Raw genomic sequence first — 19,962 nt, 5'->3', positions numbered from 1 at the left:
CACTCACCATGCCTAAAAGAACAAAGAACATCAGTTCTGATGAAAGGTCACTGACCTGAAAGGTTAACCCTGCTTCTCTCTCCACAGATGCTGCCAGATATGCTGAGTATTTCCAGCACTTTTTGTTTCTATTTCAGATTTCCAGCATCTGCAGTATTTTGCTTTCAGAACAAAGAACATGTTGGGCATTTTGTGTGAGCTCCAATGACTGGTTAAGTGGTAATTCTGGGCACACTATCTCAGACAAGGCATGAATTAGGACAAAGACTTTGATTCATAGAAGATTTAAATTCTGATGTACCTGAGGAATCCTCCATCCCCGTTCAACCTTCTTGAATGGATGAATCCTGTTTCCATTTTTTCCTTATCATTACCAATGACATTTTTTTTTTGCTGTGTTGCACCAATGCCCAAATGTAAGAGCCCAGTTCAACTGAGGCAGTGCCGCAGACTAAGGAGGAAAATAAATTTAGACTGGATTCCCACTCCCGTTCACAATTTGATGGGGACAATATGAGGTTCAGCTACAATGTTCCCACATTTGAACAGCTTGTCAACATTCCTGAAGACTACCTATGTGGCTGAGGTACTGGAGGCAGTTGCTGCCCATGTCATTGTGCCCAATTGAGTCACACCTTCAGGCAATGAGAGATTAAAGTCAAGGAAAAATCTACCAGCTGGACAACCGTAAGGAGAATCACTTTAATTTGCTGCTCTGCGCAAATTTCTGACAGGCATCAAAATCAACCTTTTAAAATCCTTTCTGCTATTTGCCTTTCTAATCAGTACTTGGAATTTACTAAGCAGCCTATTAAATGCCTTTCTAGTGAGCTTCAATTAACTTACTGCACAGAGAACAGGAACCAGCCAAAAGGGCACCATGTAATCACCCTGCATCAGCATGGAATCCAGCTTCAATGTTTGCAATGCCAACACTGACCATCCACTCAGTCCATGCTCAGCAGTTGCAGTTGACTTGAGGTAGCAGCTCCTCCACCTCTCATTGTCTCTCTCTCTTACATCAATTCAAATTATTTTATTCCTTCATGGGTTGTGGGCGTTGCTGGCTAGGCCAGGATTAATTGCCCATCCCTAATTACTCTTGAGGTGATAGTGAGCCGCCATTTGTCGCTGTGTTTTTTTTGCATTTCACATTCCCATTTTCTGATATGAATAAGGCATATCCACACCCAAAACATAATTGTTTGCTTTCTCCCCAGATTCTCACTGTCCTGCTGGGTGTTTGCAGCAATTTCCTTGTTTCAGATTTTCCACATCTGCAGTATTTTGCTTTATGCTTGTACTTGGCATCTATGGCTGGGCACAACAGAGGAGAAACAGCATCTCCCTCTCTCGCACCACTTCTACTCAACACCACACCCATCATGAACATACGGTGAGTGAGGCAATCACGGAACAAGATAAAATAAAAAATATCTTTGGCCTCCTTGTCTCGAGAGATAATGGATACGCGCCTGGAGGTGGTCAGTGGTTTGTGAAGCAGCGCCTGGAGTGGCTACAAAAGGCCAATTCTAGAGTGACAGACTCTTCCACAGGTGCTGCAGATAAAATTGGTTGTCGGGGCTGTTACACAGTTGGCTCTCTCCTTGCGCTTCTGTCTTTTTTCCTGCCAACTGCTGAGTCTCTTCGACTCGCCACTCTTTAGCCCAGCCTTTATGGTTGCCCGCCTGCTCTGGCGATCGCTGGCAACTGACTCCCACGACTTGTCATCAATGTCACAGGACTTCATGTCGCGTTTGCAGACGTCCTTAAAGTGGAGACAAGGATGGCCGGTGGGTCTGATACCAGTGACGAGCTCGCTGTACAATGTGTCCTTGGGGATCCTGTCATCTTCCATGCGGCTCACATGGCCAAGCCATCTCAGGCGCCGCTGGCTTAGTAGGGTGTATATGCAGGGGATGTTGGCCGCCTCAAGGACTTCTGTGTTGGAGATACGGTCCTGCCACCTGATGCCAAGGATTCTCCGGAGGCCGCGAAGATGGAATGAATTGAGACGTCGCTCTTGGCTGACGTACGTTGTCCAGGCCTCGCTGCCGTAGAGCAAGGTACTGAGGACACAGGCTTGATACACTTGGACTTTTGTGTTCCGTGTCAGTGTGCCATTTTCCCACACTCTCTTGGCCAGTCTGAACATAGCAGAGGAAGCCTTCCCATGCGCTTGTTTAATTCTGCATCGAGAGACAGGTTACTTACTGGTGATAGTTGAGCCGAGGTAGGTGAACTCTTGAACCACTTCCAGAGCATGGTCGCCGATATTTATGGATGGGGCATTTCTGACGTCCTGTCCCATGATGTTCGTTTTCTTGAGGCTGATGGTTAGGGCAAATTTGTTGCAGGCAGCCGCAATCCTGTCGATGAGTCCCTGCAGACACTCTTCAGTGTGAGATGTAAATGCAGCATCATCAGCAAAAAGGAGTTCCCTGATGAGGACTTTCCGGACTTTGGTCTTCGCTCTAAGACGGGCAAGGTTGAACAACCTGCCACCCGATCTTGCGTGGAGGAAAATTCCTTCTTGTGAAGACTTGAACGCATGTGAGAGCAGCAGGGAGAAGATGATCCCAAACAATGTAGGTGCGAGAACACAGCCCTGTTTCACGCCACTCAGGATAGGAAAGGGGTCTGATGAGGCGCCGCTATGCTGAATTGTACCTTTCATATTGTCATGGAATGAGGTGATGATACTTAGTAGCTTTGGTGGACATCCAATCTTTTCTAGTAGTCTGAAGAGACCACGTCTGCTGACGAGGTCAAAGGCTTTGGTGAGATCAATGGAAGCAACGTAGAGGGGCATCTGTTGTTCACGGCATTTCTCCTGTAGCTGGCGAAGGGAGAACAGCATGTCAATGGTGGATCACTCTGCTCGAAAGCCACACTGTACCTCAGGGTAGAAACGCTCAGCCAGCTTCTGGAGCCTGTTTAAAGTGACTCGAGTGAAGACTTCCCCCACTATGCTGAGCAGGGAAATTCCACGGTAGTTGTTGCAGTCACCGTGGTCACCCTTGTTCTTATAGAGGGTGATGATATTGGCATCGCACATGTCCTGTGGTACTGCTCCCTCGTCCCAGCACAGGCAAAGCAGTTCATACAGTGCTGAAAGTATAGCAGGCTTGGCACTCCTGATGATTTCAGGGGTAATGCCGTCCTTCCCAGGGGCTTTTCCGCTGGCTAGAGAATCAATGGCATCACTGAGTTCCGATTTTGTTGGCAGTACGTCCAGCTCATCCATGACTGGCAGAGACTGGGCTACATTGAGGGCGGTTTCAGTGACAACATTTTCCCTGGAGTACAGTTCTAGGTAGTGTTCCATCCAGCGGTCAATTTGCTTGCGTTGGTCAGTGATTGTGTCCCCTGATCCCCTGATTTAGATTTGAGGGGGGCAATCTTCTTGATGGTTGGCCCAAAAGCTCTCTTAATGCCATCATACATTCCTCTGATATTTCCGGTGTCAGAGCCAGCTGAATATGACTGCATAGGTGTTGCCAGTAGTCATTTGCGCAGCACCTGGCTGTTCTTTGTGCAGCGCTTCAGGCTGCTTTAAGTGCTACGGATGTTAACTCGCTGGGGGCTTTCTTGTAGTTCAGCAGTGCAATGCGCTTAGCAGCTATGACAGGTTCCAGCTCTTCAATGAGAGATCGAAACCAGTCTGCATTCCGCTTGACATGTTTGCCATAGGTGGTCATTGCTGAGTCATAGATGGCGTCTCTGATGTGGGCCCACTTGGTCTCAGCATCCCCTGTGGGAGTGTTTTGAAGGGCTTTTTCAAGTGAATTTAGAAACTTATGTAACAGCTGTGGATGAGAAATTCTGCTGGTGTTGCCGCGCGGGCAGCCCTTCTGCTTGGAGTGATGCAACTTCTTTGATTTGAGGCTAGTCTTGCTGCACACTAGGGAGTGGTTGGTGTCGCAGTCCGCACTGTGGAACCTGCGTGTGATTTGAACGCTGTTTAAAGAGGCTCGCCTTGTGACGATGAGATCCAGCTGGTGCCAACGACGTGATCTTGGGTGCCTCCATGAAACCTGGTGACAGGGTTTAGTGTGAAAGAATGAGTTGGTGATGCAGAGGTTATGATAGGTACACAACTCAAGCAGTCTCTGTCCATTCTCATTCATCCTACCAATGCCATAGCGTCCAATGCAGGAGGGCCATGAGTCATGGTCGGCCCCAACCCTAGCATTAAAGTCCCCCAGCAGGAACAGGTGTTCAGTGTTGGGGATGCTGCTAATGATATTATATAGTTCCTCGTAGAACAGGTCTTTAGCTTCAGGTGTGGAGCAGAGTGTTGGAGCATAGATGCTGAGTAGGTTTATTAGACCAGAGGTGGTGAACAGTCGGATGGACAGTATGCGTTCCGAGCCATTTGAGGGTGGCTCTATCATGCTGAGCAAGGAGTTTCTGATGGCGAAGCCCACTCCATGCTGTCTTGGTTCTTCAGGATCCCTACCCTGCCAGAAGGTGTAGTCTTTCTCTTTTAGAGATCCGCTCGCAGGGAGGCGTGTCTCCTGAAGCGCTGCAATGTCCACATTGAGTCTACTGAGCTCATTGTTAATGATGGTGGTCTTCCGAGAATCGTTGATTTGTGTAAGGTCTTCCGACAGGTCAGGACACATAGTTCTGATGTTCCAGCTTGCAAAACGAAGGGCTGGCACCTTCTTTCCTTTTTTGGTCGTGCTGTTTGGTGCGGTGTTACAGTCCACTTGTCAGGCAATGACCTGAGCTCCAAGCACCCATTGAAGCAGGTGGACTGTGGCGGGACAGAACCTTACTGACCGGGGGCTGCCCGGTTTGAGGCGGGTGGTAGCTGTCCAGAGAGATGCGATGACCTCTCCCACCGACAAAGGCAACCCGTGGCGCCCAATCTCTACGCCAATTGAGCTGGACGTATAACCCGTAACTGCTGCCTTCCGTGTTGATTTGGTCGCTGTGAGGCGACTATGGAGTGACCTCTCCATGGCGCATGCCTGGGCGGATGTACAGAGGTTGTGAGTTGTCCAAGCGTCAAAACCCCCCTCTCGGCCTTCCTGGTGGGGTCCAAAGGAGTGCAGAGCATGACCTTTGGCACCGGTATGGCTGCAGGAACTGCTGGAAACATGCCAAAGGTGACACATGACCGCCTTCGGGGTTCCGCTCCAGATTTTCTGTCGGGGTATCCTCCCTTAGCCTTGGTCTCTACTGAGATGCCCACAAGGCAGTGGGGTTGTTAGGGCCCCTACACAGGGGTAGGTGGATGCCGGTGGGAGAAGGTGGGGGGAAACGGGTGTGGGAGGAGCTGGGAAGGGGGCTGCAGGGGGTAGGGGAGAGGGGTGCGAGGCAAAGGTGGTGTGAGGGGGGAGCAAGGGGGGTGGGGGAAGGGGGTGTGAGGGGGGTGGGGGGGCGAGGGGGGAAGGGGAGGTAATAGAACATTTCATCAGCTCCCACCATTGTTCCTTTTACAATGATGTACTGCTACTGGGATCGGGATCCGGGAGCCAAGCCGGAGTTGTGGGGAAAGTTTGTGTGGAAACAGCGCAGAGTCGCTGAGTGAGCGATAGCCGCTGCCGGGACCATGTGGCCGCACTTCCTCCTGATCGCCACCATGGACGGGCTCCCCGAACACAGCCATGTGGCCTTCCTGTCCAGTTGTTGTGAAGTTCTGAAGAAGGGTCACTGACTTGAAACGTTAGCTCTGGTTCTCTCTCCACAGATGCTGCCAGACCTGCTGAGTATTTCCAGCGTTTCTTGTTTTTATTTCAGATTTCCAGCATCTGCAGTATTTTGCTTTTAATCCTACTAGATAGTACACATGCACAGGGATAGGGAATCACCACCTCCCAGCAGATCCCCATCCAGTGAATATTCCACACACTCAGAGGAATGGAGGCTTGCTTCAATTTTCAGTTTTCATTTCTTTATGTAAATGTCACTTGTAAAAAGCACAACAGTCCACTCCGCGTATGGCATCAAGGAGCCCAAACAAAATGGAATCAAGGGGAAAACGCTCTGCTGGCTGGAGTCATACCTAACGCAAAGGAAGATGGTTGTGGTTGTTGGAGGTTAATCATCTCAATCCCAGGACATGACTGCAGGAGTTCCTCAGGGTACGGTCCTAGGCCCAACCATCCTCAGCTGCTTCATCAATGACCTTCCTTCAATCATAAGGTCAGAAATGGGGATGTTTGCTGATGATTGCACAATGTTCAGCACCATTCCTGACTCCTCAGATACTGAAGCAGCCCATGCCCATATGCAGCAAGACCTGAACGACATCCAGGCTTGGGCTGACAAGTGGCAAGTCACATCCGCGCCACACAAGTGCCAGGCAATGACCATCTCCAACAAGTGAGGATCTAACCATCTCCCCTTAATGCTCAATGGCATTACCATCGCTGAATCCCCCACTATCAACATCCTGGGGGTTAGCATTGACCAAAAAATGCAATGGACCAGCCACATAAGTACTGTGGCTACGAGAGTAGGTCAGAGGCTAGGAATTCTGTGGTGAATAATTCACCTCCTGTCTCCCCAGTGCCTGTCCACCATCTACAAGGCACAAGTCAAGAGTGTGATGGAATACTCTCCAATTGCCTGAATGAGTGCAGCTCCAACAACATGCAAGAAGCTCAACTCCATCCAGGACAAAGCAGCCCACTTGATTGGCAACCCATCCACCACCTTCCCAACATTCACGCCCTTCACCCGATGCAGTGGCAACATCTGCAAGAATGCACCAAGATTCCTTCGATAGCACCTTCCAGGCTCATGACCTCTACCATCTAGAAGGATAAAGGCAGCAAATGCATGGGAGCACTACCACCTGCAAGTTCCCCTCCATGCCACACAGCATCCTGACTTGGAACTATATCGCCGTTCCTTCACTGTGGGTGGGTCAAAATCCTGGAACTTCCTCCCTAACAGCACTGTGGGTGTACCTACTCTGCATGGACTCCAGTGCTTCAAGAAGGCAGCTCACCAAGACTTTCCCAAGGGCACTTAGGGATGGGCAATAAATGCTGGCCTTACCAGTGACGCCCACATCCCATGAAGCCGTAAATAAAAAAACTCTCCACAAACTGACAACATTGAATTCTGTAAGGGAGATTCTCATAAAATGGCTCAGATAAATTATCCAGTCCCTGGGAGGAACATGTTAAAAATTAGGAGTTAGAAGAGAAGCCAGGGGAAGCATTTCACCCAAAGGGTAATCAAGCCAAGGAATTAGTTTCAGGAGAAGCCCACTGAAATGGAGGCACTATAAATGTGATCAAAAGATAACTGAACATACTTTTGGAGGATAAAGGGTTTGAGGAACATGGTGAGAAGGTGGGCTGGTGTGATTAACCTATCAGTGAGGGACAGGCTCAAGAGGTCGAATAACATTCTCCTGTTCCTAAAAACTCTTCTGTTCTTATGTCGGTAGTCAGAGGCCTGGGCACACATGCTCAGTTCTTTACAGCAACCCCTGTGAACTCTCACAATCCCAAATTGGAAACCGGTGGGCTCTGTTGTTTCTGCAATGATACGGACAACATGGAAACAAGATTCATCTGTTCAAAACAGACAAAGGAACAGGAACAAAGGGATCCTCAGTTATCAGGGTTTAAATCAAATAGCAGTACTAGCAGAGACTGCCTGCACTCAAGGGCCTTGGTTTTCTTTCCATAATCACTGCATCACTGTTCTATTTTCCCATGCTGACTTTACCAATTCCAGCAGTAACACCCCAGTCTAGACTGCAAGTGTCCTCACTCCAGGTCTACAGCATTCAGAGTAGCTGATGGGGAGCCAATCCAAAGCAGATGCCAATTTGGATCAGAGTTACAGATGGGTCTGGATTCACTCATTTTACAAGATATATTATGGTCATAAGCATGGTCAGAGTCATTACGGTACAGAAGGAGGCTATTTAGCTCATCGAGTCCATGCCGGCTCTCTGTACAGCAATAGAGCCATTCCCCTGCTCTATCCCCGTAGCCCTGCAAGTTTATTTCCCTCAACTGCCTATTCAATTTCCTTTTGAAATCACTCATCGCCTCCTTTTCTACCACCTTCGTAGGCAGCGAGTTCCAAGTCCTTACCACCCGCTGCATTAAAAAGTTCTTAGTCACATCCCCCCTGCACCTCTTGCCCAAAACCTTAAATCTGTGCCCCCTAGTCCTTGTACCATCAGCTAATGGAAACAGCTTTTCTTTGTTTACCTCTTGTAATCTTGTACACCTCTATCAAATCTCCTCTCAACCTCCTTTGCTCCAAGGAGATCAAGCCCAAATTCCCCAACCTAACCATGTAGATGAATCCTTCATGCCTGCAACCGTTCTGGTAAACCTCCTCTGCACCCTCTCAAGGACCCTCACATCCTTTCTAAAGCGCAGTGACCAGAAATGGACGCAATACTCTAGTTGTGGCCTAACCAGAACTTTATAAAGGTTCAGCATAAAGGTTCCCTGCTTTTCTACTCAATACCTTTATTTATGAAGCTGAAGATCCCATATGCTTTGCTAACTACTCTCTCAATATAACCTGCCACCTTCAACAATCTATGCACATGAACCCCCAGGTCCTCCTATCCCTGCACACTCTTTAAAACTGTGCCATTACATCTATATTGCCTCTCCCTATCCCTTCTGCCAAAATGCATCACCTCATACTTCTCTGTACAAATTCCATCTGCCAGTTGTCTGCCTGTTCTGCTAGCCTATCTATGTCCTGTTGCAGTTGCAGTAGATTGGTATAGGAGCAGATTTAACTGAGAAACAGCTTTGATCAGTTTCATTCAGTTACAAAGATTGGTTTACTAATCACTAAAATCACCATTTTACTTTGCAGGGAACATTCAGAGGACACATTTGGTGAGGGTCACGTTCACTTTATCTCTGGAGCCTGAGAACACCACATTCCTTCAACCCTGGCCACTTTCTTCACCCCACCATTGGCAGCCATGGTTTCAGCCATCCTGGGCCCCAAGCCTGAAATTCCCTCTCTAAAGCTTTCTGCTTCTCTACCTCTCTCTCCTCCTTTAAGATGCTCCTTAAAACCTGCCTCTTTAGCCAAGTTTTGGTTACCTGTTCCAATATCTCTTCCTTTGTAATTTTGATCTGATAACGCTCCTGTGAAGAGCCTTGGGATGTTTTACTATGTTCATTTCTCTTGTATGCATCAAGCCACCCTCTAAATGATTCAATACTCTCTGCTTCAAACACTCCATATGGAAGTGAGTGCCACATTCTCACCACTCTGTAAAAATAAATTTCTCCTAAATTCTTTATTTGATCTGTTATATTTATAGTTCTATTTATGTCTCTTTGCTCTGGACTCGCCCACAAGTGGGAACAGTTTCTCCCTGTTCACCTTTTAATCTTACAATATTTGTAAAATGCAATGCTGCTGGAATGGCAGTACTTATGTAAGCCAAACACTTATTACCACAACTCACCAGGTGGCACAGCAAAATAAAGAGAAAGCCAAAAGGGTCTGGGAAAGGGCAGACTCAGCACTGCATGATGGGTCAAGAGGCCTCCTGTTGTGTGCAAAATACAATGATTTTCCATCAGCCACATAAGATGAGCTAAAGGCTATTTGTCTCACTGATCTATGCCAATGTTCATATGCAATCCGATGCCGATAGTGCAGAATCGTTGAATTTTACACATAGATGGAGACCTATGCTGATTGGGCTCCACTTAATCCCTTTTCCGTGTCCTGTTCCCATACCCGTTTAACCCATTGACCATCCCAATACACAGAAGATTCGTGTTGCAGCTGAAATAAAACATGGACAGCAGATAAATTTCCATTGTCTTAGCAAACAGGATGGGCAGTATTTATCTTATGGTACCAAGAGAGAGAAGCAATGAGAGAGATGAGATGCAAACAGACAGGTCGAAGATGCTGGCGAAGGCAAATTCAATCAACAGCTTCAAAAGAGAATTGGACAATTATCTGATGAGAAATAATTTGCAGGGCTACGGGGAAAAAGCCGGGAGTGGGACTAGGTGAGCTGCAGACAGCCAGTAACACGATGGGCTGAATGGCCTCCTTCTGTACTGTAAACATTGAGATTCTATGCTGAACATGGTGGGGAGAGGGGAGTCCTGTTGCACTGGAAACAGGCCAACTTGGTGCCATTTTTCTAGGAAAATTTAAAAAAGACAAATAAAACTACTAAATTAACTATAAAAATAATTATTTGTAAATTAAATAACCACTGCACCTTTTTTGTAGACTGCAAACAAATTATTTTTCTGCAAAATCCCTCTACATTTTTTTGTACATTCCCATGAGTTCCAGACCAGTACCAGGTAAAAGACTATTTGCAAAGGAGAAGAAGAAAAATCTGTATTTATACAGCATCTTTTACATCTGAAAAATCCTTCACCAATGAATTACTTTGAAATGCAGTTACTGCCGTTTAGTAACATGTTTGAATCCCTGCACTAAGTTTCCGCCCTGCCGCAGTATTGAAATGGCCCTTATCAAAGTCGCAAATGACAACCTATGTGACTGTGACCACAGCAAACTTTCCCTCCTCATCCTTTTTTGATGTACCGACAACCTTTGTCACGATTGACCACATTCTCCTCCTTCAACGTCCAGCTGGGTGGGACTCGCCTCTTTCCAGTCCTATCTATTCAGTCATAGCCGGAGAATCTCCTGCAATGACTTATCTTCTCACTGTCGAACCATTACTTCTGGTGTCACCAAGGATCTATCTTCAGCCCCCTTTCTATTTCTCATTTACATGCATTATCGAAAACACAATGTCAGGTTTCTCATTTATGCTGATGCCGCCAAGCTCTATCGCACCACCACCTCTCTCGACCCCGACACTGTCGCTGAGTCGTCACACTGCTTGTCTGACATCCAGTACTGGATGAGAAGTGACCTCCAATTAAATATAGGGAAGACTGAATCCAATGTCTTTGGCCCCCAACACAAACTCCATTCCCTAGCCACCAACTCCATCCCTCTCCCTGGAAACCATTTGACTCCAGATAGTTCACAACCTCAACACCCAATCTAACCCTGAGCTGAGCTTCCGACCCCATATCCTTTCCATCACTAAAACTGACTACTTCCATCTCTGTAATATCATCCGTCTCTGCCCTGCTTCATCCATGTTACCTCTAGACGTGACTATCCCAATGCTCTCCTGGCTGGCCTCCTCCACCCTCTGTAAATTTCAGCTCATTCATTCTGCATCCCAACCTGCACCAAATTTCACTCACCCATCACCCCAGTGCTTGCTGACTGGTGAGGAGCAGGGACACCACCCGGGGAGGAGTCTGATCCTGTCTTCTTCCAGCAGTTACACATGGATTCTAGCACAGATCACTGGACGACAAAGAACACTGGCTGAATTTTCCCTTGCCCGGCTGAAGGGCACTGTACTTTTCCCACCAATATCTGAGCACTGGCCAGTTAACCCAGCAGTATTGGGAAATGAACCTCCAATCATTCAACCATAAAAAATGACTACCACATTGCCCAAGCCCAACTGAGCCAGGGAATTCATCAATGGTGGATTGTGATCATCATTCGAAACTCTTTCACTGATACACTCTGACATTAGATCCTGCAATCACTTCACCGCTTTGTTTGAAATTCATTCTAAACATTGCCAAATCAGCTTCCCACCTCACACCAAGCATCAGTGGAGAGCATTTTGCAATGGGAGGAACTGTCATTGCAATACAGGCTCAGAACTGCATGGAATGAGGCTCCACTACTGAAACCAAACCACAAGCACAGTACACAAGTTAGAAACCAGCCTAATCTGAAGGGCGTGAGCATAATAAACACACCTTACTGGCACCTTGAACAGAGTAAAGCAGATGGTAAATTGCAACCATTATCTCAGACACATTGGCCGGAATTTTACAGTAGGCTGACGGGAGCCGGACTCCGACATAAATGTCAGTGCTGAACCCGCATCCGCCCAGCCTGGGGATCCGTCTCGTATTTTACGGATCCCCAGGCTTTAATTGGCCCGAGGCAGGACTTCCACCGACTTGAGGGAGGAGGTCCCGCCTCAGTGAGCTGCCGGGAGCGCTGGCCATTGCTGGGATTGCAGCCCAGCCAACCGAGGAGGATACCAAGGAACCGGTACTGAAGGGAAGTCTGGGTTGCCTCACCAGGGGAATCGGTCGTGCTCCGATGAGGCTATGGTGATTATTTGGGGGAGGGGGGCGTCTTGGATCCCGGGGTTGGGTTGTGAGGCAGGGGCGGCCCTCAATCGGGCACCCTGTGCCTGATTGCCAGGCCCCCCACCGGGGTGCGGAAAGGCCAGCAGCTATAGCTGGGCGGCCTTTCCCGTCCCCGGCACTCCCGCTTGCCATGGGTAAAATACCTGTGGAGGCGGGCGAGGGCCCTTAAGTGGTCACTTAAGGGTCTCGATTGGCCTTGGGCAGGCGGGCCACTTCTCACCACCCCCCCCACCGGACCTTCGTAAACTTGGTCGGCGGCGGAATTGGGGACAGTTAGGACTCCCTGAGCCTGCTGCTCAATTTTACGCTGCCCTCACGCCACCATCCGACCCACTGGGGTGGCGTAAAATACCGGCCATCCTGACAGTTACTGAACTGGAGAAACATTTGGCAACAATAAGATTATTGGATTGAACTCACTGATCAGGTTGTGATTAAATTGCAGGACCTGTGCTGTGAGCTGATATTAAAGGACTCCCACGAATGTAACTGAAGCACATTTTGTGTGTTTTGTTTTGATACATCTCAGTCTGTGCTCAGTAATTATTTGACTACAAGATCATCCCTTTCAGCAGCCCTCTTCAAGGTAGAGAATCTTTGCTGAGCTCACAGGACTTCAGGATAGCAAATAAAAACAAACAAGCTCTTCTGACACAATCAGCAGCTCTTCCGACAGCATTTATATAGCATCTTTAACATGGTAAAACGTCCCAAGGCATTTCACAGGCCTTTGGCACCGAGCCACATAAGGATATATTAGGACAGATGACCAAAAGCTTGGTCAAATAGGTAGGTTTTAAGGTGAGTCTTAATGTGGGAACAAGAGAGAGAGAGGGGTTTAGGGAGGGAATTCTAGAGTTTAAGGCCTAGACAGCCGAAGGCGGAGCTGCAAATGGTGCAGCAATTAAAATCAGGATGCGCAAGAGACCAGAATTAGGAAAAGTTCAGAGATCTTGAAGGGTTGTAGGGCTGGAGGAGGTTACAGAGATGGGAAGGGTCAAGCTCATGGAAGGATCTGAAAACAAGGATAAGAATTTTAAATGTGAGGCACTGCCAGACCAGGGGCCACAGTAGGTCAGTGAGCACAAGGGTGATGGGTGAAGGGGATCTGGTGTGAGTTAGGATATCGGCAGCAGACACTATCAGCAATTCCTCCCTGAAAGAGCGTGCTGACCCAGTCTGGGACATCCAATCATTGGGTAAAAGTGCAATGCCTTGACCCAGTCCCACTAATGTGCCACCTTCACCATTTTTCAAATTCACTTTCAGGTAAATTTTGGACACATTTTTAAATATTCTCCAGTGCCATCTCTTCACTGCCTCCATCTGCACTGTCTGGACCAACAGCCCTCACATTTCACTGACCATGTCCAACGATGATGGCATTCGTCCATCTCGGGAGACAATGGACTGCACCCAGGGTATATATCACTTCAGGATTGAATATCGTGTGTTGTGGCTGTAGAAGCTGACTCGTGAGTGGCAATCCTTTCTGCAGCTGGCACAGATGAATAACGTTGGCCCAAGGTCAACTGATGTTTTCTTTCCTTCCGCCAGACTCTCTTTTCTGCCATATGGTTGTTTCTTTTGTTCTCTGCTTTTTCCACACCCTTCCTGACTGCTTGTCTCCAGGCACTCTGGTCAGCAGCAAGAACTTTCCATGCAGCAACTCCGATCCCGGTCAACTTGAGGTCTCGCTTGCAGACATCCTGTTGGTCTCATGCTGCCATACAGCTTGTCATAGAGTTTGCCTTTGGGAGTGTGGCTGTCATACATTTGGTTCACATAACCTAGCCAATGGAGTCACTGCTGACTTAAGAGGGCAAACAATATGCTCAAGATAACAATTGTCCCACAGCAGTCACTGAAGACTCACACTCTTCCTTGTCTAAAGACTCTAAGGGCAGTTGTAGAGCAGTTGTAGAATGAAAAAAGACTTGGATTGATATAGTGCCTTTCACATCCTCAAAACGCCCCAAAGCGCTTTTCAGCCAAGGAAGTAATTTTGGAGCATAGTTACTGTTGTAATGCAGAAAACATGACAGCAAACTCTCACAAACAACACTCCGATAATGACCAGATAATCTGTTTTTGTGCTGTTGACTGGGCGATAAATATTGGCTAGGACACTGGGGATGCCTCCTTTGCTCTTCTTCAAAATAGTGCCATGGAAGCTTCATCACCTGTCAGGGTAGACAGGGGCTAAGTTTAGCAGCTCATCTGAATGACAGCACCTCCAACAGGGCAGCAGTCCCTCAGTACTGCACTGGAGTGCCAGCCTAGATTTCTGTGCTCAAGTCCTGGAATGGGACTTGAACCTACAACCTTCAGCTCAGAGGTGGAAGTGACTGAGCCACAGCTAACATACTGGAGCAGCCTTGCTTAAAGTGGAGACATACCAAATAATCTGGAGCACTGACTTAAACAGAGCTTTAAAGGCCATGGTTGTGCCCAGGTTCTGGACGGGGTAGGAGACAGGATGAAATCTAGGGCTAGATGGGACAGGGCAGGAGCCAGGGCAGGGCCATCCAATTATGAAAGCAACTGGCATATTCTTCGACGCAAGAGCTGTTCATCAGAATCTTTCTCCCTGCACAAGTACATAACTCACTGAAACACACACACACTAAATATTACCAAACCCAAACCAACCCTATCTCAGTGTAACATTGTCAAACCCTATCCTGCATTTAATCATGTGTAACATAAGACCAAACCCACCATTCCCAACTGCCCCACACAGATCACACTGCACCATTTTTCCCCAAAGTACTCTGACATACAACAGTCAAACCCACCCGGTATAACAAGCAGTTGAGTGTACAATCTGTGAAATCATGTGAACACTGTGAATTTTATCTAACTCTTCCAAAATTGCTGTAGAATATTAGATTCTGGGATAGATTTCACAGGTTCTTTTCTGACTTCATGCATTCCAGATAATGTGAGAAATATAAGACCTGACTATTAAAAGGAAACAATGTATGAGAAGTCAAACTCACATCAATGCATCTGACCTACTTAGAGACAATGGATCAACTATTAACACTCAGGAAGAAAACCTGAAGCAATACAACCAGCCTCCCACTGATCAGCATTATTCAGCTCCTGGCATGCAGGTTTTAGATTCAATACAGCCTAGTCAGGAACACTGTTCTCAACCTGCAGGCCTTCAGCATATGACGGCAATTCCCAAATAAACTTGAAGGATTCGCTAAGGCCGGCCACTGGCAGATTGATTTGGGCCATCGCATTCCTATGTAAACTCAGCTAGAGCTAGATTCGGCATCAGCCACTATGACATGGGCTGTTTTCAACATGACAACCAAAACATCTTGGGTGACAGGACACAGCTGGCAAACAGACTGCAACAGCACATTCAATACCTCCTAGCTACTGGCAGCTCCTCAAATATTACTTCCCAGTTTAAAAAATTGTGAGCTGATAAAATCTGAACTCACAAAGTCCTGATACTTGAACCAACCAACACAACACCTCTCATTATATCAATAAAAACAAACTGGAAATGGACTACAACCAGGAAGAGAGAGAGTATGAGAAGAGACTGGCACCTGACATAAAAGGGAATCCAAAAGTCTTCTACAGACACATAAATAGTAAAAGGATATGAAGAGGAGGGGTGGGACTGATTAGGGACCAAAAAGGGGATCTACACATGGAGGCAGAGGGCATGGCTCTGGTACTAAATGAGTACTTTGCATCTGACTTTACCAAGGAAGAAGATGCTGCCAAAGTCATAGTGAAAGAGGAGATAGTTGAGACACTGCTTGGGCTAAAGATTGATGAAGAGGAGGCATTAGAAAGGCTTTCTGTACTTAAAGTAGATAAGTCACCAGGAGTGGATGGCACGCATCTAAGGATGCTGAGGGAAGTCAGGGTAGAACTTGCAGAGGTACTGGTCATAATCTTCCATGCCTCCTCAGATACGGAGGTGGTGCCAGAGGACTGGAGAATTGCAAATACTACACCCTTGTATAGAAAAGGGTGTGAGGATAAACCCTGCAGCTGCAGGTCAGTCAGTTTAACCTCGGCGGTGAGAAAGCTTTTAGAAACAATAATCTGGGACAAAATCAACTATCACTTGGACAAGTGTGAATTAAGTAAGGAAAGATAGCACGGATTTGTTAAAGAACAATGATGTTTAACTAACTTGTTTCAGTTTTTTGATGAGGTAACAAAGAGGGCTGATGAGGGTATTGCTGTTCACATAGTGTACATGGACTTCCAAAAGGCCTTTGATAAAGTACCACACATTATAGACTTGCCAGCAAAGCTGAACCCCATGGGAAAAAAGAAACAGTGGCAGCATAGATATGAAGTTGGCTGAGTAACAGGAAATAGCAAGTACTGGTGAACAGTTGTTTTTTTGGACTGGAGGAAGGTATATAGTGTGTTCCCCAGGGATCGGTACTGGGACCACAGCTTTTCTTGATATATATTCATAACCTTGACTTGGATGTACAGGGCACAATATTAAAAATTGCAGATGACACAAAACTTGGAAGCAATGTGAACTGTGAGGAGGATAGTGATAGAGTTCAAGAGGACATAGACAGGCTGGTGGAAGGGGTGGACACATGACAGATGAAATTTAACGCAGACAAGTGCAAAGTGATACATTTTGGGAGGAAGAATGAGGAGATGTACTATAAACTAAGGGTACAATTTACAAACTGAGGGAACTGGGGGTACATGTACACAAATCGTTGAAGGTGGCAGGGCAGGTTGAGAAAGTGGTTCAAAAGGCATACAAAATCCTGGGCTTTATAAATAGAGACATGGAGTACAAAAGCAAGGAGGTTGTGATGAATCTTTATAAAACAATGGTTCGGCTTCACCTGGAATATCATGTCCAGTTCTGGGCACTGCACTTTGGGAAAATGTCAAGGCTTTAGAGAAGCTGCAGAAAAAAATTACAAGAATGGTTCCAGGGATGAGGGTCTTAGGCTGGGTGGCTCTTTTTTTTTCCGGCCGGTGTAGACGTGATGGGCCAAGTGGCCTCTTTCTGTGCCACAAACTTTCTATGATTCTATAACTTCAGTTGTGCCGATAGATTGGATAAGCTGAGGTTGTTTTTCTGAGAGAAGGTTAAAAAGAGATTTGTTGGAAGTGTTCAAAATCATGAGGGGTCTAGACAGCGAGAAACTGTTTCCATTGGCGAAAGGGTTGAGAACCAGAGAATCGCAATTTAAGGTGATTGGCAAAAGAAGTAATAGTGACATGAGGAAAAACTTTTTTGTGTAGCGAGTGGTTAGGATCTGGAATGCACTGTCTGAGAGTGTGGTGGAGGCAGATTCAACCATGACTATCAAAAGGGAATTGGATCAGCATCTGAAGAGAAAAAATTTGGAGGGTTAAGGTGAAAGGACAGAAGAGTGGGACTAGCTGAGTGCTTCTGCAGTCAGCCAGCATGGACATGATGGGCCAAATAGCCTCCTTCAGTGCAGTAACCATTCCATAATAAAAGTAATTAAAACTTTTCCAGGCTGAACATTTATTGTATGAAACAGGGGAATGGGGATATCAGAACCACTGCACTAATTAACACTGTGACACGCAAAGTCTCAAAACGGGCAGTGATATGGCTTAAGATGTAGCTGTAATTTGCCAGAACAGAATGGCAGACACTGCAACGTAATTACTGGTGGAATATTTGCAATAAACCCCACCACATAACCCCATGTGCTTTTGAGCCTTACCATCATAACCCGAGTTGAGCAAGTGTTCACCCAGGTCACAGCCAAACACACGTTCCTTCAGGATTCCTCGCTGCTTCAGCTTCTGCTTAGTTGGCCGTGACTTCATGAAGGTGCGCAGGAAGGTGATGAGCTTGCCGTGCTTTTTTGAAACTGGAACAAAAAAAGAAAAGGAAATTCAGTACATTTGGTTTTACATCAGTGTGAATCTGCATCTTTGACAGAACTCCAGGCCCCTTTTCCTTTGAAGCAGCTGAAAGTGGTTGAAAAAAGGCAAATTACAATGAGAAAACAAAGGACTCTGCAATGAACCGATGGGTAAAGGCACTGCTTGCACATTAATGAGATGTACAAACCAGGAAGGTCTCGGGTGCAATTGCAGGTGTGCGCAGTGGTGGACAACTACAGGTAAGACCCAACACTGCTGGGTTACAGAGAATGGCAAAACAAAAATCAGCCAAAGCTTTTGTTCCAAACTCACTATTGTATCCCTACATTGTCCAGTAGAAGAGGAGAGAATAAAGTGGTTAGAATCCTGATTGAACAAGGGATCCAAGCTTCCTTGATGATGCAGTGGGTAAACGTGGTGCCAAAGGCCAGTGGGATTAATTTTGGATTGTTCTAACAAGGAGCTAGAAGACATGATGGGACAACAGCAGTGTTCAATGGCTGCTTTATCTGTGGAGCTGGTCCATAGTAAACTCTTAGGTGGGGTGGAGAAAACATGCAAAAGCAGAGATATAGAACCTGCCACTAAAGGGTTTTGTGTCTAGGCCATGGAGTATACAGCCTTTCACTGAAGGGAGAGTTTGGGTCTAGGATATAGATTATAGAGCCTGCCACAGAGGGGGTCTAGGACATGAAGTATAGAGTGTTAATTGTGTTTAATTGTATGCAGGTGGTAGGCATTTAGAGGGGATTCACTTGAGCCCCTATAAATAAATACAGACTTAAACTATGCTTTTTGGGTTAGGAGGTTTATGCTTATAATGTGTAACTCTATAAAAACTAAAAGAGATATGTAAAGATTGGCTCCAGTTCTATACTTCACAAACTGCCTTTCTGGAATAGAATATGGTAACAGAGAATGGTTACCTAAAAGTGAAGCTAAGAAGCTAAGAAAACAAAAATCAGACAGAAAACTACAATCTAAGGAGCCATTGTGAAAAATGGCAGAAAGTAAGTGTTGAGGTACGATTATCCTCTGATATTCTCAGGGTCTGAACTGTATGATCAGTGGAAGAGTGAAGTGAATATGTGGATATAGAGTACGTCACTACCAAAGCGGAAACAAGGTACGGCCTTCGCGTTGTCGCTTTCTAAAAAAAGTAAAATCAGAAGTATTTTGTGAGATGGATGTCTGCCAACTGGATAGTGAAGAAGGTTTGGACCTAATAGAGTTCTTGGATAAAATTTACAAAGAAGATGAACTGTTGAATGCCACTGAGGCATGGTCATAAATTGATAATTTTGAAAAACAGATCGTCAGTTCGTAGAAGGATATATCATGGGCGTCGACAGATTGTATAAAAGATTGACAAAATTCAATTTGGGGATCCTTGGATCAGTACTAGCATTTAAATTTCTGAATTGTGCTAAGGTGTCTCATGGACAGGCTCCTGGTTCTACCTGACGTTCAGTTCTCGAAAAGGGAGGCCCTGTTAATCAGATGCCTGATGCCTTGAAAAATTTACTGGGGTAACAGTCATTTCCTTCAGCCTTTGTGGAACAAATGGGACATTGGCTGGTGACACAAAGAATAGAGCACTCAATGATTGCCAGATTTTGAAATGGTCCAGATACTGGAACAGGCATCAATGCGAAGGAAGGGTTAAAGGGAGGAGGAATGAGGATGAAAGCACCTTTAGCAGACTTGGCGAGAACAGCAAAAGACAGAATTGGAACATCAATAATAGGCGAATGAATCCCAGGAATATCCAAGGAGCAGTTAATAGGTGCTTCAGGTGTAACTTGAAGTATCATTATGTGATGAACTGCCCAAAGTAGAGAGACCAGGTCCTCAAAATGACACATGACGCAGAGAATTC

At 46.3% G+C, this 19,962-nt stretch overlaps 1 protein-coding gene across 8 annotated transcripts in view; it reads right to left on the bottom strand.

Annotated features, from left to right (window-relative positions):
- arhgap32b (Rho GTPase activating protein 32b) overlaps positions 1–19,962 on the bottom strand; it is a 645,931-nt gene that overhangs the window by 70,236 nt on the left and 555,733 nt on the right. For all 8 annotated transcript variants that reach the window (XM_068053769.1, XM_068053766.1, XM_068053771.1 and 5 more), the window contains one exon: positions 17,918–18,067. In XM_068053769.1, the coding sequence (XP_067909870.1) occupies positions 17,918–18,067 (150 nt within the window). The remainder of the gene's footprint in view (positions 1–17,917; positions 18,068–19,962) is intronic.

The sequence above is a fragment of the Heterodontus francisci genome, chromosome 22 (genome assembly GCF_036365525.1).
Source record: "Heterodontus francisci isolate sHetFra1 chromosome 22, sHetFra1.hap1, whole genome shotgun sequence".
Classification (NCBI taxonomy): Eukaryota; Metazoa; Chordata; class Chondrichthyes; order Heterodontiformes; family Heterodontidae; genus Heterodontus; species Heterodontus francisci.
The sequence above is the reverse complement of the archived record's forward strand: the minus strand, read 5'-3'. Positions and strand labels throughout refer to the sequence as shown.